This window comes from Brassica napus, chromosome C5 (assembly GCF_020379485.1).
Source record: "Brassica napus cultivar Da-Ae chromosome C5, Da-Ae, whole genome shotgun sequence".
Taxonomy (NCBI): Eukaryota; Viridiplantae; Streptophyta; class Magnoliopsida; order Brassicales; family Brassicaceae; genus Brassica; species Brassica napus.
The window spans coordinates 44,322,534-44,339,919 of NC_063448.1; the positions used below are offsets into that span (position 1 = coordinate 44,322,534).

Sequence of the window (17,386 nt, forward strand, 5' to 3'; positions counted from 1 at the left end):
GTTTCTTAAGTGGTTACATATCTAATAGTTCACATTTATCTGCTACGCAGTACTCGAGCTATCAACAGAAATGAATCAGACTTAAAACTCCTTCCCGTATAATGGATACCTCTTTACTTCCAAGTACATCTCCCTACTCTATTAATTAAGTAAATTGATTCCTATTGCTAAGTTATTTTCACTGACTTATTTCAAAAAAAAATTCAGGCTCTCCAACTCAAGAAAATTCCATCAAATCTACCATCCTCTTCGTAAAAAAGTCCACCATCTTATTTATGATTTCCGCTTCTCTGTTTTAAGACCTCAGTATATTCTCTTAATAATGATAATGACTATTTTGCTTCTAAACATTATTTATACCAAACTCAAATTTTCAAGAGATTAAGGTTATTATTTTTGTATGATTTTTTGGGTTGTGTTTTGGTTTATATTTGCAAGAGTTGAGGTTCTAGGAGAATACATATAACTAATCTACTTTACGTTGGACAACCAACAAAATTTGACAAATCTAACAAATAACAGCTAAACCATCAACACAACTACTTTTGAGATTAAAATAATATAAGCTAACTCCAAATAATGGAAGATTATAACCTAAACCAAAAAAAGTTTAACATTCTTCGTGCCTACAAAATCTCAAACCGCTTATAAAAATATACAAAATATAAAAGATAGCCAACACAAAATAATTTTCATTCCTATGTGTGAAGGACATGCAGCCGAAGTTCACAACAACCAAAGCGACAACCTCGGACCACACCCAATAATCGTTAGGATCCTTAGGATATGCCCCATCACAAACCACAAAAACAAAAATGCTTTCCTACGAACAACTTTCATGTGTCTTGACATCCAGGTTTTTCAAATAATACTATGTCTTTATCAGATTAACAACATTTGAATTAATTGCTTTTAACCACTAAACAGGAACAACAAATGGAAGGGAGGGTCCCTATTTCTACGTCGGACAAAATGTACCAACGGTTCGAGGAAGGAGAAATTTATCACATTAGATATTTTAATTTCCTTCCCAATAACCAACGGTACAAGCTTACCGTTCATCCATACATAATCAATATCAATGAGACAACAATTATTACACATGTTCAAGAAAACATACCACCAATTCGTTCATACATATTCCATCCCCGACACTACACCCAGTTGATCAGCATAGCCAGTGCAACCAACTTCCTCCCAGGTAAAACAAAGATTTCATTACCTATCTCACATACCAATAAATACTCTTTTATGTTACTAAAAAGATTAATCCCACAGATGTTGTTGGCTGAATATGCCTAATCCAAGGAAGTGATATATATAACCACAAAAACGATACAAAGATCATCATTGGATTGCGTTTAGACAGGTACTAACATTTTATAATATAAGATTTATTTCCCACCCTGTATTATTTTTTTAAGATCCAAATTGGTACGTTTAACTATATGGGACAACGAGGCGGCTAATTTCAGAGAGCTCAATCGCATATCTACAAGGAAAAACCAAATCGTAATCATCACAAGTATAATTCCACGGTTACATGAAGGTAATAAACTAAACATAAATTTTATGTCAACTAAATGCTTACATATATTCCACTTCTACAGGAAAACTATCACTCACAACCACACCAGGATCGCGCTTTTACTTTGACAACAACATTGATATCATACAACGCTTCCAAAAGAGAAATAAACTCCTATCATAAACCTGATGGCATAACTCCACATGAGATCGAACAAAAAACATTAAACAAGACCAGTCAACCCTTCTAAAATTTGCATTAATACTTCCTACATCAATTAAAATAATCATTGTATCAACAATTAACAATATCCATCGATAATACTTTTTCTTTCTGTATTCAACATTCAGTGGTTTTTTTTTCCCTAACACTATTTTACATTATACAAAATTTAGACAAACTATATTAATATACTTTGATTTTCTGCTTAACCATTTTCACAGTCAAAAACCCGGGCGTAGCCCGGGAACACACCTAGTAAAAATAAAACTTTAAAACTGTGTTAGCTAAAAAGCATATACTGATACTCACTTGTTAATGAAATATCACTTCAAATCTATACTATTAAAAAAGAAGGATTCTTAAAAAATCTACTTAAACAAAGTTGTTAAATCATTTCATTAGACTTAACTATTTTTTTGTCTTACCTTATATTTCTCTAACTATATAAATACTTTACATAATTTTAATGAACTCATTTATTATTCTCCCATAATCTATTATATAATTACTCTAACAATAAATTCTCATGAATACATGACATATCATTCAAACATGTTTACACATGACGTGATCATTATCACATATAGTTCCATTAATAGTATTAAATTTTCAATGGTTTAGTTATGTTTAATATATGTTGTAATGGAGAATCGTCTCGTGTATAAAAACCTTATATATGAACTAAATAATAAATCTTATCATACAAAATATCAAATGGGTCTAAACAGGTTGGAGATTTAAATGGAATTAGTAAAAAAAGACTGGTTTAAATAGAACATGTTTATTTACTTTACAAATTCTAACAATGCATATGATACGTTTTATTGAAATTTTCACAAATGTAAAATATCTTGCGCTTTAAATCAGATAGCTTAGATTGTTTGGAAAAAAATATAGGATAAATAATTAAATGTTAATTATTTGAATAAAAAATATTTGAGCCATTAATTTGTTTTGCATAATTTGGTTTATAAGTAGTATTTTTAGGACATTTGGTTATTTAGAAATTAAATATAATTAATATTTGTAGGTATATAATTCATATTTTAAAATTTTAAATACTCATTTGGTTTTCAGTTCAGTTTCTATTTTTGGTTCCAAAGATATATGATATACTCGGTTATTTACGAAATTCAGCTTAATTTTTTTAAAAAAAAATTCAGTTTGGTACAATTCAGTGCATCCGGGCAAATGTCCTCAAATCTATACATTATCTTATATAGAAATTATATAAGAAGAATTTATTTAATTTCAAAAATAAACTCGCGCTTTCTAAGCGCGGGTCAATATCTAGTAATCACTTAAAAACACGATCAAAGTAAATAAGTAAAAAAAAACACACACACACCAAAATATATATATATATATATATATATATATATATAGGGAAATTACCTAAAATAACTCACATTTTTTGGGTAATGACTAGAATGACTTGTAAAAAGAAAGAAATTGAAAAATACTACCAAAAGTCTAAAATACCCCATAGATAAATGAATTCAAAATATAATATCTTATTTTAAAAAAATAAGCTTTATTAAAAAAATAGAAAAGATAACAATTAAAAAATACCATTCCCGATCAAAGACAAAAAAAGACAAAATATCTTATTTAAAAAAATAAATTGTCATTTTGTGTCGCAGATTTTTAACGGCATACTTATTTATCTATTATGGCAATTTCGTAAATAATTTTATTTTTTGAAGATGTGGCAAAAAAAATAATAGTGGCATTTTGTAATTATGTTTTCTGTTAACAAAGGAATGAAAGGGTATTATAGGTATGAAAAACATTCTAGTAAATAAAAAGAAAAATATAAACTAATCTAGTAATTTTTTTTTTTTTAACTTCAAACAGCCAAGCTAATCTAGTAATTAAAACATGATTTAGTGTTATTTGAATATAATCTTCCCATATATATATATATATATATAAACTATAGCTTATTTAGTCACATACATCTTTTTATTTTGCCTCAATCTGGCTCGATTGAACCAAACTTGGGGGTATAATTCAGAATAGTTTGCCCATACCTCCCAGTTATATCTACTCCCAAATCCAATTCTGTGACTTTACTATCCTCCCCAACAATGTATATCATTTCTTTGGACTTGTTCTCCTCTTCTGGGTCGTACCATGTCTCATAACACATGACCACTTTCTTCTCTTCATCTAGCAAGAAACTTCCAAAATGCGTAATCTGATGATCACGACTCAAATCCAATACCAAGACCTTGCTCCAAGACACAACTTTGGTCTCATCAATTTGATCTGTCACCCATATCTCAGTCTTTGATGTAATTCCGCGTTGTATCGACACTGAAAGTTTCTCTTCTCTGACAACCGAAACACTCAAGTTTTCATATTCTCGACACTGATAAGGAAGAAGCAAACGACGTCCAAGTTTCTCTGTTGAAAAATCAAATTTGTTCAAGAATATACCAAGATGCATTTTTGTTTCATCTATATCAAACCAGTAAGTATTTCCTTTCAATGATAAACTCTGACCAATGTGGGGCAAGCCTGGATGGTTGTCATTATCGATAGTCCTACATGAATCAGAGACTTCAGAATTAAGATCATGGATTACCACATCACTCATCATGCTAATAGGATCAAAGCTCAAGACTTTGTAACTCTTATTACATGATTTTCTGTCTTCGTTGTAACCGAGGAAAAGGTAGGTGAATCCCGTGTAACGTTTGTTGAACTGAGTCCATATTGATTGATTAGTAAGACGGTTCCAAACCAGGAATCTAGATTCCTTGTAAGAGGCGCATAACAACAAGCCGTCGCAGTGAAAGACTTGAGCTATATGGAATCGATATGAGTTATTGTGATGCCGATCGAGTAGGCCAACCTCACGTTTACGTTTTACAGATGGAGTTCCATTGAGATTGATGATGCTCATTGGAAGAATTGTGAATGAGTTGGACATAGCAGCATGAGAACCATAAACTGCTTTGAGGCTTTATCACAGTGCTTTCTTATGATTCTTTTGTCGTTGAATAAACGGTTCCATCCTCAAATCTTCTGGAAGTTCCAACATCTTCATCGTGATCCACAAGGAACAGCTGCAGTTACAATTTAGGGTTTTAAAGGAGACCAACTCTTTACTTTTGTCCTTTTATATTTTTAACTACCTTTTCCTGTATACTTTTTTTTTAAAAAGAAACTTCCGATTCATTTGGTTATTTCTGTATCAATGTTAGTTTCTATTTTCTAAAATTTATCTTATCCGATATATAGAAATAGACCGACTATTTGTTTAATTTGACACATGCTTTACCGTATGATCACCCTCAACATTTGTGGTAAGGTAAGCTGTTAAGTTTTGTATAACGTTTTGATGAATCTATATGATATTTTTTTCGCATTGTATATGAATCACTGAACTCGAAAAGCTTTAAATTTAATACATACATAATAATATCTTCTTTAGACATGTGTTAGTAGCTTGGTAAGGAAACATAAAACTGTTTTGTAAAATTAAAACACATCTAAAGATACCACCACTTGTTAATGAAATTTCAGCTCAAAAGATTATTCGAAGGACATGACCACCAAGTTAAATTAAAGAAAAACACACAACAACCAAAAAAAAATGAAAAGAGAGATTGCATGTAGCTTATTTAGTCACCTCCTAATTTTCTTTTGCCTATATCCTATTCGATCAATGAAACTCAAACCTCATATTGATGCTAAAAATAAGAAAATCAACAATATTAGAAACCTTCAACGTTGATTTCTATACCTTTGAAGCATTCCCCTATTCAATCTCTCCATCAAAAAACATAGAAACAATCTGATCGTTTGTTTCTGCTTCTTCATCAAATATACGTCACGATGCTTCCTTTCTTCTTCTTCCTCTTATTAACGTTCTCTATCTCTCAAGCTCTCCCTCCTCCTAGAGGTATGATTCTTGATACAATGTCAAAATATTTTTCATGTATTCATCTGAACGTTCGTTATTCCATGTTAAACATCGTTATCAATGCCCTAATACGCCATCTTTCATCTCACATTGAAGGTTTTTACTTAAACTGTGGATCACCTTCCACAACGAAACTCAACGAGATAAACTACACATCGGACAGAGGATTCATCAACGTAGGAAACACGACAACAATAAAACAAAAAGACCTTCTCCCAATCCTCTCGACACTGCGTTACTTCCCAGACAAGTCATCACGAAAACACTGTTATAACTTCCCTGTCGCCAAGAACTCCAAGTACCTTATCCGAACCACTTACTACTACGGCAACTTCGACGGTAAAAACAGCCCGCCGGTGTTCGATCAGATCATCGGAGGCACAAAATGGAGCGTTGTGAATACATCAGAGGATTACTCCAAGGGCCAGAGTTCTTATTACGAGATCGTTGTTGGTGTTCCTGGGAGGACACTAAGTGTTTGTTTAGCTAAGAATGCAAAGACTCTCTCGTCACCTTTTATATCGGCTTTAGATGTGCAATCTCTTGAGGATACAATGTATAACTCAACTGATCTTGGGTTATACAAGCTCAGCCTCATCGCTAGGAACAGCTTTGGAGTAGATGGAGATATGATTAGGTAATAATCATAGTTTGATGATATCACATTTTCAATTTTTTTTAAACCTGACTCGTAATGTTATGTTCACTAGCTATCCAGATGACCAATATAACCGTCTATGGCAACCGTTTTCAGACAAGAAGCATCAGACGGTGACTTCTCAAAGCAGTGTTAACCCATTAGACTTCTGGAACATTCCACCTGCTAAAGCTTTCATGGAAGGCTTCAGAGTGACTAAAGGGAAGGCTCTAGAGCTTCAATGGCCGCCGTTTCCTCTTCCAGCCACAAAGTACTATATAGCTCTGTATTTTCAGGATGATAGGAGTCCAAGCCCCTTGAGCTGGAGAGCCTTTGGTGCATCAATCAATGGAGCTACCTTTTCAAGAAAACTCAACGTGAGTACCAATGGGGTTATGGTTTACTCAGGTCAGTGGCCATTGTCAGGTCAGACTACGATCACGTTGACTACTGCTAAAGGTTCACCTATGGGAGCAGTGATCAATGCTGGAGAAGTGTTTCAGGTTATTCCCATAGGTGGAGCCACTAATATAAGCGATGGTAATGTACATGTTCCCCTTCTGCTTTCATGTCTTTTCTGTATTATGTGATGAATTATAAGCTATTGGAAACAATACGTTGTTCTGCAGTAACTGCGTTGGAAGATTTGTTAGAGAGCATCGACGAGCCTCCTGTAGATTGGTCCGGTGATCCATGCCTTCCTCTTCCCAACTCGTGGACTGGTGTAACTTGCTCCAAAGAAAAAATCACCAAAGTGATTTCTCTGTAAGCAAAAAACAACTCAATACTCTAAGACAAGCTTCTGTAAACTACATCAAGAAGAACCACTGATCTATGATTTTGGTTCTCTTGCTAGGAATCTGACAAATCGTGGACTAGCGGGCTCTCTACCACCAAGCATTAGCAACATGACTGCACTTAAAGATCTGTAAGGACTTTTTGCATCCTTAAAAGTTGTTAATGTCTGGGAGTTTCTTTGTGGAAACTGAGTTTCAGCTGCAACTTTCGGGGTTTGCAGATGGTTAGGGAAGAACAAGCTCACAGGACCGATACCAGATTTGAGTCCAATGACGAGATTAGAAACTCTGTATGCCATTCTTGCAACCAGACTTCTATAACTGTTATATTCTAACCTTACCATTTTCTTTTGGTGGATGAGGCAGACATTTAGAGGACAACCAGTTCAATGGATCGATTCCAGAGTCACTTGCACAGCTCCCTAATCTCCGCATACTGTAAACATATTTCGCTCCTCCTCTCTTGTTATAACAGCAAGCCTACACATATGAATCTGAGATCATGCTAAACAATGTTCATTTTAGTTTATATGAGAAACTAAAGGTTTTGTTGACCTGTAACAGACTGCATCATCATGACCAAAACTAGCATCAGTTTATTTTGGTTGATGTTAATAGTGAATCTGCAGGTCCATCAAGAACAACAAGCTTCAAGGTACAATTCCTAGTGCACTCCTCCAGAGAAAGGGCCTAACTATTCAGTAAGAATCATAACCATGTTTAACACTTAAAAAAGAAACAGAAGCATTTGTCATATAAATTTTGATGTCAAACTTTTTGTTTCCTACTTGTTGTAGGGCGTCTCCTGAGAACATGGCAAGCACAAACAACACCGGGCCGAGTTAGGGTTGCTAACACCGATCGGATTCAAGTGCTCATTAGTGATAGATCAGGCATCTGTAAACTACAGAGTCATTTGTCTTGGCCTCTAAAACTGAAGTACACAGACCTCATGGAAGAAGGTTTAAATCAAGGAAGCATCTGGGCCATGACAGTTCTACTTCTAAATAACTGTATTAATTCCTTTTTAGTTCACGGAAACCATTTGTATATATTCTTGAACCACTGTTGACCTGTAGAGTAACTTGAAGTAAGAGATTGTATTACCGCTTTATATTCTCTCTGGGGAAAATTGAAACAACCTAAACACAAAAAAGAGTTCCTAGAGTTTATGGTTGCTCAAGATCTGATACATATATAACAGTAGTTTCCTATTTTGGGTAGTATTGATAAAAAGAAGAAGCCATTATCAGAACAAGAATCAGTAGTCTCTGTCTGTCTATATCTCCAATCAGCTTGTTTGGGCCAAACGTCCCAAAGAAGCAACTTCAACAACGAACTCAAGCGCACATGCACTCGTATTAATAGTTGTGCACTGGTTTGAGCAAACCCAAGGTCAAGATGCTTCGTTATCCAAATCTTCCATCACATCAATGTCCGTTCGAGATGTTATCTTCTGCACATATCCTGCAATCAGTTTAAACTTCTTTTTTAGTCAAGACTAATTTGCGTAATACACTAGAGACAGAAACCAAATTAAAAAAACTCAGAAATTGGGGCTTTGAATTCCTTTCCAGTCAGGGAAGCAGCTCATAGATACATACTCTAGAATCTCAGAAACTGACCTATCCCTTGGCAAGGTATGCATTTGCAGATAACCTCTTTACCCCTTTTCTTGTAATAGCTGACAGATCCAGATCCTTGGCAACTTCTACACTTGCCAGTCCACTCATAAACCACTTCCTTGCAATCCTGAGAAATCGTAGGGTTATGTTATAATCAGGATATCTTCTTAAGCATAACGTTACCACTGCCTATTGCATAGAACCCAGTAAAGAGTCTGATAGTTAAAGTCAAACTCCGTTCTTCATCTAACCAACCCCAGCCCATATCAAGAAAAGCTTGCATCTTTAGTTTACATACTGTTAACACCCATGATTCTACCATACAAAAATCCAAGGAAAATCTAACTCATAGTTAAATGTTCACATTTCAGAAACACTTCAAGAATCTGAGCTTATCTCCTCTTCTTCGTTTAATCCTAACCCCAAATCAAGAAAAGCTTGCATAATGCTAACACCCATGCCTTATATCACACAAATCCAAAGAAATCTCTAAACCATTTGTTGAAATTCACACTTCAGAAACATCATCACCCTTCAAGAATCTGAGCTTACAAACTCCACACGAAACAATTCAAATGTTTTTTTCTTTTTTTTTTTTCTTTTTGACTAAAAGCTTTTCAAAAACAATTAAAATGTTACTCTGATTATTACAACACAATTAAATGGTTGAGACTTATCCAAAATCATCAAATCAGTAAACGAAAGTTGGGAAACCTCGACAACAGGATCGCACTGCAACCTCCGGTCAATCTCATCGGGCGACACAGGGGATGTATTGGGATAAGTCATAGGCAACGGAAGCGCGTCGTCGTCGCCTACCAAGTAACTCACTCCGCTTTTCGACCACAGCAGCCTCCTTTTCCTCCACTTACCCGATTCACCGTTCCCTCCGGCCGCGGCGGAGACATCTCGAGACCTCGCCGTGTCAGAGGTTGAATCCGGTTCACGTGGTACTCCGATTCCGTCGCCTAGAGGGATATCGGCGGTGGCGCGGCAACGGAAGGAGCGAGGAGGATGGCGGGGAAGGAAGACGAGAGAAGGTAGAGAGCAGTTTGGGTATAATCGGAACATTGAGAAGACAAGTTTGCAGTTGCAGGTGCGGCCATGAAAGTGGGTGACGTAAATCAACCTCGACGAATTAAAAATTTATTCCGATTTTATTTTATTTAATATTTTTATCGTAAATTATTTTAAGAAAGGTTAAAGGGCTCAACCGGTTCAACCAACCTTAAACGGTATTTTAGTCAACAACCGGTTTAAGTATTTTGTTTTAAATTACCACGTAATTGACTGCGAGATCATAAACTTAAATGGTTAAACCAACCTAGATTCAAGGGTATTCTAGTCATTATTCCTTTTTTTTTGGGTTTCAAAAATAATATTTGGTTTTTAGGTTTCTTTCTTGCCGCCAAATAGAATCGTTAAAAGCGTACTCTGTACTCGTCGTCGTAGGTGGCTAGCCTACCTTCGTCGAGAATGGAGGAAGAAGACCAAGTCGTCATCTCGTCTTCCGATTCCGAAGATTCCAGCGACAGTTACGAAGAAGAGTCTCAAGACTCGGAGGGAGAATACGAAAATTCCGACTGCGAAGACCTTGCCGCCGTTTCTCCTCCATCCGACGCCGATCGGAAATTCAAGAACGTAAATGATCTATTGAGGTGCGTAATCGAAGTTTCTCGATATCAATTTGAGCTTGAACCTGATTAAGGCTTTGTTCGCATCGCAAGCGTCTATCTGGAGTTTTCGAGGTTGGGATTTAGGGTTCAACAAGAGATTTCGCTGATGATTAAATTTAGTTTTCTGTAACATTTGATGTAGTTGCTCGCGATTCTTCTAGAGTAACGTCTTATGATTCCATCTTCAAGCTGATGATTATGATTGCTCTCTGATTGTTATGGAATTGAATCTTCTGCCCTGTTCACAGGGGAAATCTGGTGGTGCAACGGCAGCCACTCCTTCCTCGGGTGCTTTCAGTCTCTGAAGGAGCTGCAGTTTGTAGGAAGCCTTTCAAGCCTCCGTGTTCTCATGGTTATAATACCACCGGTCAACTTTCTCGTCGCCTTTCGGCTCGGAAACGCTTTGTTCCTTGGGGTTCTTCAAGTCCAGTTGTGGTTGTTCTGCCTACTAAGCTGAATGAATCAACCACTATTGAAAAAGATGAAGAAGAGGAAGTTGTTTCTCTTCCACCTGAAGTTGAACCCTTGGTATTGTGGCAACTTGATGAATCTGATGATGCCATGAGAATTTCGGTGCATCCATTGCTTGTCCGGTTTCTTCGGCCTCATCAAAGGTATATCCAGTTCCTATCTAACAAGTAATATCAAAACTTGCTTATAATCTTTGCTGCGATATTAAAATTTCCAAAGCACTCACATACTACTAGTTGAAACACATCGTCATATGATCTCAGTATTTTCTGATAGTTGACACATCGTAATATGTTCTCAGTATTTTACCATAGTGAACGGCTTGTCTATACAACAAATCAATGAGTGTCACATTATTTATAACTGGCATCACGAAGGATATATACAACTTTACTTACATGGAGATGGCTTTTCTGATGCTGCAGAGAAGGTGTCCAGTTCATGTTTGATTGTGTTTCAGGATTACATGGTTCGGAAAATATAAATGGTTGCATTCTGGCTGACGACATGGGGTAATATATATCTTCTCCCTTATGTGATATTGTGGTCTGGGCACTTATACTTTGCTATGTAATTTTCTTAGCTCCTTCTAAATTTATTTGACAGTTTGGGGAAGACATTGCAGTCCATTACTTTACTATACACACTTCTATGTCAAGGATTTGATGGGACTCCTATGGTTAAAAAGGCCATTATTGTTACACCAACGAGTCTTGTCAGTAACTGGGAAGCTGAAATTAAGAAATGGGTTGGAGACAGGATTCAGCTTATAGCTCTCTGTGAAAGCACCAGAGATGATGTTTTGTCTGGAATAGATAGTTTCACTCGACCACGAAGCGCTTTGCAGGTTTAGTTGTGCATATTTTCTCGCAGACTCTGAAAAGTGCACTTATCACTTAATTAATGTTAACAGGTACTTATTATTTCTTACGAGACATTTCGAATGCACTCATCCAAGTTCGGCCAGACTGGATCCTGTGATCTTCTAATATGCGATGAGGCTCATAGGTTGAAAAATGACCAGACACTAACTAACAAGGTTGCATGCAAATACATACTTATTTCGTATCCAAGTTTGTACAATTATACTTCTTATCTCTTGTTTTTCTGATTTCGACTGTCATCATATTTGTATGCAGGCTTTGGCTTCATTGACATGCAAAAGGCGGGTTTTGTTGTCTGGAACTCCCATGCAGGTAATGAAAAATTCACTATTTTCTTCATGTTTTGCGTTTTTCCCTTCTTTCTGATTCTTCAGCATCCGAATATTCCAGAATGACTTGGAAGAGTTTTTCGCCATGGTCAACTTTACAAATCCAGGAAGTTTAGGCGATGCTGCGCATTTTCGCCACTATTTTGAGGTGACATACAATAAACTGTGTTCCTCCCTTTAGTGCTGATTCGATCATTCCGTGTTCTTTCATCTGTAACTATGTCAGGATCAGTATCTCAAGCCGATTATTTGCCTAAAAATGTAGGTTTAGCATATGTTACTTGTTGCACAAAAAAAAAGCATATGTTACTTTGTAGTGTATACTTTGCCGCTACATTTATTATGTTTCGTTTCCCGTATAGCAGCTTCATAGCCTGTGGATTCCAATAGGTTGAAAGCTTATAAAGATAGTTTTGAGATTAGAGAATCTGCTTACGCAGTTATCTGTGTCATAACTTCATTTCAGTTGACTAAATGTTGTTATCTTTCGTACACTGATGCATCCTTATTTTTGATATATCATACATAAGGCACCTATTATATGTGGAAGAGAACCTACAGCTACTGAGGAAGAGAAAAATTTAGCTGCTGCCCGCTCGACAGAACTGAGTTCAAAAGTGAATCAGGTAATTCCTCGTAGCATTTTGTATGTATCTAATTGTCATTGAGATTTCATTTTCATCTAGATATATTTCTTAAAACGAATGCAGTTTGCTTAGATGATTTTGGTACTATGATCAATAGAGCATCACTATAATTGTTGCTTATATTTTACTGCTTTACCTTGAGAAGAATTTCTTTTGTTTACAGTTTATATTGAGGAGAACTAATGCATTACTCTCCAATCATTTACCACCTAAGGTAACTTTCCTTCTGCATCTGCCACAGGCTTCTGAATAAAGTTTCTTATGATGCTAAAACGTTTCTCTGTCAATAGAATTGGCTTAATTACTTCTTCATATGCTGAATCGTCAGTCAGACTGAGTAATATATGTAGTTTTAGCAGGAACATAATCATCTGATGAGAATATAAATAGAATGAACATCTTTTCTTAGCTACTAGTTATTAGTTTTGCTGCTTTCTTTATTTTGGACTCAGAAATACATCAAAATCTTGATGCTTGCTGGATGTTTTGCAGATAATTGAAGTAGTTTGTTGCAAGATGACTACTCTCCAGTCCACTTTGTACAATCATTTTATAAGCTCAAAAAATGTAAGCATTTGATCACAGTCATTCTTAATACGTTATGTAAAATATACATGTAACTATATACAATGGTTGCCTCTGCATGCAGCTTAAAAGAGCACTTGCTGATAATGCAAAGCAGACAAAAGTTTTGGCTTATATAACAGCTCTCAAGAAGCTCTGCAATCATCCAAAGGTATCCATTTGTAATTAAGTTTCTCCAATATTGCTAGGCATCTTTGTGACATCTTAAGGTGCTATGATCAACGTGATTGACAAATCTATTCGATCTTTCCCAATTTATGCTTAATGATAAACGTACTTTTCTTCTATGTAGCTAATTTACGATACAATAAAAAGCAAAAGTCCTGGTACTATTGGTTTTGAGGATTTCTTAGAGTTTTTCCCTGCAGAAATGTTCTCCGGGAGGTAGGCTTCTTTCTCTAGTTTGAATCATTGCGTGACTGCATGTGTGTCATTGCTTGTGATCTAAATGGAAACATCCATTCAGATCTGGAGCATGGACCGGGGGTGATGGTGCCTGGGTCGAGCTCTCTGGGAAAATGCATGTTCTCTCCAGACTTTTGGCTAACCTACGTCGGAATACTGATGACCGCATAGTCCTTGTATCAAACTATACGCAGGTATGCTACTTTTATTTAATTTGAACGGGACAGTGCGTGTAATTGGGGTCATAGAGCATTGTGGTGTGCTATTGGATTTTGAACAGAATCAGCTGCTGGTCGTCACTAGCGTGTTACTACTGGCCTACTTGTCATTTTTCAATAATGGATGTTTCAATCTATTTTGAATTAGTCTTCCCATAAGCTATGTGTTATCCCGAGGCTTATGAGCCATTATAACAGGCTAAGCTAATCGGTCTGTTTGTATCCAAAAGGCAACTATTTCTTATAAACATCACAATAACTGAACTCTGTCTGTTGTTTGACTGCATAAAGCCATCATCGTGGTATGTTCCATATAGATAGCAATTTTAAATCCAGTCTGCATACAATAATAATAGCCTGCACCTTTTGCACTAGACATTGGATCTTTTCGCTCAACTCTGTCGCGAAAGAAGATATCCTTATCTGAGGCTGGATGGATCAACATCTATCAGCAAGAGGCAGAAGCTTGTTAACCGGTTGAACGACCCAACAAAGGTACTTGATCTTACATATTTATTTCTCCCTTCGTTACAAACCTGAGTAATCACTAATCACTTGGTTCGGGTTTTGCTTCTGTAGGATGAATTTGCATTTCTCTTAAGCAGCAAGGCAGGTGGCTGTGGATTAAATTTAATTGGTGCTAATCGACTTGTTTTGTTCGATCCCGATTGGAATCCTGCCAATGATAAACAAGTAAGTATCATCTTAACTTTCGTTTACATCTGTTTCAGAACTATGTTGATAAGGGATGATTGATTGTGCTATACATTCATTACTTCGATGTCAAAAAGGCTGCTGCTAGAGTTTGGAGGGATGGGCAAAAGAAAAGAGTGTATGTCTACAGGTTTCTTAGTACTGGAACTATTGAAGAAAAGGTAATGTACCACACCCACAGAACTGACTGACCTCACTTTTTGCTCGCGGGACTAATTGCTAAACGCTCATACTGGTATTTCTCTTGATATATTGGTAGGTTTACCAGCGTCAGATGTCAAAAGAAGGGCTTCAAAAAGTTATTCAGCATGAACAGACGGATAACAGCACTAGACAGGTCTTTGCTGGAATGTTATATTCGTCAACTAGACAGCTTATGCCCAATGCATAAATATTGACCCCAACATCTTTGATTTTCCAGGGAAACTTACTTTCAACAGAGGATTTAAGAGACTTATTTTCCTTCCACGGGGATGTTAGGTATGTGTTTCCCCTGAACTCACGATGTGTTTGCCCTCTCATATATGGCTGTCATGTCCACTTTCTTGGAACTGATTAAGCATCTCAGTATTCATGAACACACATTCTCTACTGTAAAGTAGTCCAATGGTTTAAACTCTGCCTTTTTCATAGGTCTGAAATCCATGGAAAGATGAGCTGCAGCAGGTGCCAAAATGATGCCTCTGGTACAGAAAATACGGAAGAAGGAAATGAGAACAATCTTGATGACAGTGCTTGCCAGACTGATCAAGAAGATATAGGCGGATTTGCAAACGATGCAGGATGCCTTCACTCGTTGAAAATCTCCGAGAGACAGGTCATTTCATGTGATTAGTTACTGCGTCATGCATCAATCAGTCTGTCTAAAGCTTAGAGTTAAAAAACACTGAAACATTACCACCAGAAAGCCATATGTAATATAGCAAAACAGGATTCCTATTTTGTTACTGATTCCATTGTCAGCTACAAACTCTACGCATGCGTTTGCTGTCTGATTTCATCTAAAAAGTTTTTTTCCATGAATTGTCTCAGGTGGGCACTCCATTGGAGGAAGATCTAGCAAGCTGGGGTCATCATTTTACCTCAAAGTCTGTTCCAGATACTATACTGCAAGCTTCAGCTGGTGACGAGGTTAGTTGCCTCTCCGAGTTTATTTTTCAGTCTACTCAATCGCTAAGCCAAGCACTGCGGTATAGGAAGTTTAGAGGCTTCTGATAACTTTTCACGGTCTATAAAAACATTGCAGGTTACATTTGTATTCACAAACCAGGTAGATGGGAAGCTCATTCCCATCAAATCAAATCCTAGTCCAAAACCGGAAGTAACCGAATTAAACCGAAACCAAGCTGTAAGTAACCGTGGCTTCAACAAACCGCAACAAAGACCTAGGGAACCGCTCCAACCACTATCTCCCAACGAGACCAACAAAAGAGTGAAGTTGTCTACGTATAAGCGTTTACACTGTACTAGTAACACTGATGGTGCTCAAATGCAAATGCCTTTGCCGAGACCAAATCAAGTGTCTGTAAATCACGATGATGATTTTGTATGAAATTTAAAGCTTTTGAGCCTTAAGAGAGACATGGTTGTGCTATATCGTGGGTAAAATAGAGTTTTTTTTTTTTTCCTTTTTCCTGTGAGATTCATTGGACTTTGTTTATATCACTCGCATATTTATTAGTTTGGACAGTTTTGTTAATCCGGCCCGTCTGGGATTTGTTCTGATAGGAACGCATATCGAGATAATATATGTTTCATGTTTGTGTTAAGTTTTGGTAACTGCCAATTAGTTAATCCATGAGACCATGATCGAATGACTGAACCAAAGCAAGCCAAAGCTTCGAAAAGTCGCGAGCTATTTAGAATTGGTCCTTGAAATGCCCCGTCTTTGGCAAAGGATGATAGAATCGGATCGGTTAAATTCATCAGAGATATTGGTCTTTCTTCAGTAGACAAATCTACTCATCTCTTTTTGAAATACAAGTCGATTATTATTTCTTTGCATTATTGTGCTCAGTTTTACATAAAAGGGTGAACGCCGATAAAAAATGGTGACAATAATTGGACTTGTTTGTTTGTCTTTTTGTTTGTGAAGTACTTCTGTCTTAAGAAATAAAAAGTAGTGTGGTAAAAAGCTGTTTTATTTTGTTCAAGTGAATAACACAAGAAAGGCTTAAGTAAGAGGAAGAAGACAGAAGGTGTAGAGTAAACCGGAGACAAGAAGACGGCCAAAATAAACTTTAGATACAGCTTACTTATCCACCACAAAAGTCCTACAATGCTATCTCTATGTCTAGATTCCCTTACCATGCTTTGCGCCATTTTTAATAATCAAAACCTCTACTTTTGATATAAAAACAATATAGTTAAGAGAAAAAGACAAAAATAGCATTAAATCAAGTTTTTGTTCCCAAACTAGCACTCAAGGTCAAAAATCACAAAAATAGCACTTAATGTTTTATCAAAAGTCACAAACTTAGGGTTTAGAGTTAAAAGGTGGGATTTAGGATTTAGGGTTTAGGGTTTAAAGTTTAGGGTTTAGAGTTTAGGGTTTAGGGTTTAGCGTTTAGGGTTTAGGGTTTAGAGTTTAGGGTTTAGAGTTTAGGGTTTAGGGTTTAGGGTTTAGGGTTTAGAGTTTAGGGTTTAGGGTTTAGAGTTGAGAAATGAAGTTTTGGGGATAAGATTTCAAATTTTGAAAAATAAAAAAATTAAAA

At 36.3% G+C, this 17,386-nt stretch overlaps 4 protein-coding genes across 4 annotated transcripts; 2 read left to right on the top strand and 2 right to left on the bottom strand.

Annotated features, from left to right (window-relative positions):
• Window positions 1-341: 341 nt before the first annotated feature.
• LOC125586965 (F-box/kelch-repeat protein At3g44120-like) lies at window positions 342-5,277 on the bottom strand. Its single transcript, XM_048756955.1, has one exon. It carries the CDS (start codon window positions 4,686-4,688, stop codon window positions 3,726-3,728), a length of 963 nt encoding a protein of 320 aa, XP_048612912.1. The 5' UTR covers window positions 4,689-5,277; the 3' UTR covers window positions 342-3,725.
• A 185-nt stretch (window positions 5,278-5,462) lies between these two features.
• LOC111204774 (putative leucine-rich repeat receptor-like serine/threonine-protein kinase At2g14440) lies at window positions 5,463-8,234 on the top strand. Its single transcript, XM_022700192.2, has 9 exons — window positions 5,463-5,663; window positions 5,781-6,321; window positions 6,395-6,861; window positions 6,951-7,086; window positions 7,178-7,249; window positions 7,340-7,408; window positions 7,485-7,556; window positions 7,748-7,819; window positions 7,916-8,234. The coding sequence occupies exons 1-9, from the start codon at window positions 5,597-5,599 to the stop codon at window positions 7,962-7,964; spliced, it is 1,545 nt and encodes a 514-aa protein (XP_022555913.1). The 5' UTR covers window positions 5,463-5,596; the 3' UTR covers window positions 7,965-8,234.
• On the bottom strand, window positions 8,204-9,909 carry LOC106451900 (protein disulfide-isomerase SCO2). The gene is made up of 3 exons (XM_013893883.3): window positions 9,458-9,909; window positions 8,744-8,870; window positions 8,204-8,585 (listed from the first exon to the last, which is right to left on the bottom strand). The coding sequence occupies exons 1-3, from the start codon at window positions 9,812-9,814 to the stop codon at window positions 8,515-8,517; spliced, it is 555 nt and encodes a 184-aa protein (XP_013749337.2). The 5' UTR covers window positions 9,815-9,909; the 3' UTR covers window positions 8,204-8,514.
• Window positions 9,910-10,141: 232 nt separating this feature from the next.
• Window positions 10,142-16,441, top strand: LOC111203880 (protein CHROMATIN REMODELING 25). Its single transcript, XM_048756954.1, has 21 exons — window positions 10,142-10,401; window positions 10,668-11,033; window positions 11,316-11,402; window positions 11,497-11,737; window positions 11,804-11,929; window positions 12,030-12,086; window positions 12,165-12,251; window positions 12,634-12,729; window positions 12,914-12,964; window positions 13,243-13,317; window positions 13,400-13,486; window positions 13,628-13,719; window positions 13,802-13,934; window positions 14,334-14,453; window positions 14,538-14,651; window positions 14,750-14,833; window positions 14,932-15,009; window positions 15,094-15,152; window positions 15,306-15,489; window positions 15,705-15,803; window positions 15,919-16,441. Exons 1-21 carry the CDS (start codon window positions 10,220-10,222, stop codon window positions 16,222-16,224), a joined length of 2,724 nt encoding a protein of 907 aa, XP_048612911.1. The 5' UTR covers window positions 10,142-10,219; the 3' UTR covers window positions 16,225-16,441.
• Window positions 16,442-17,386: the final 945 nt, after the last annotated feature.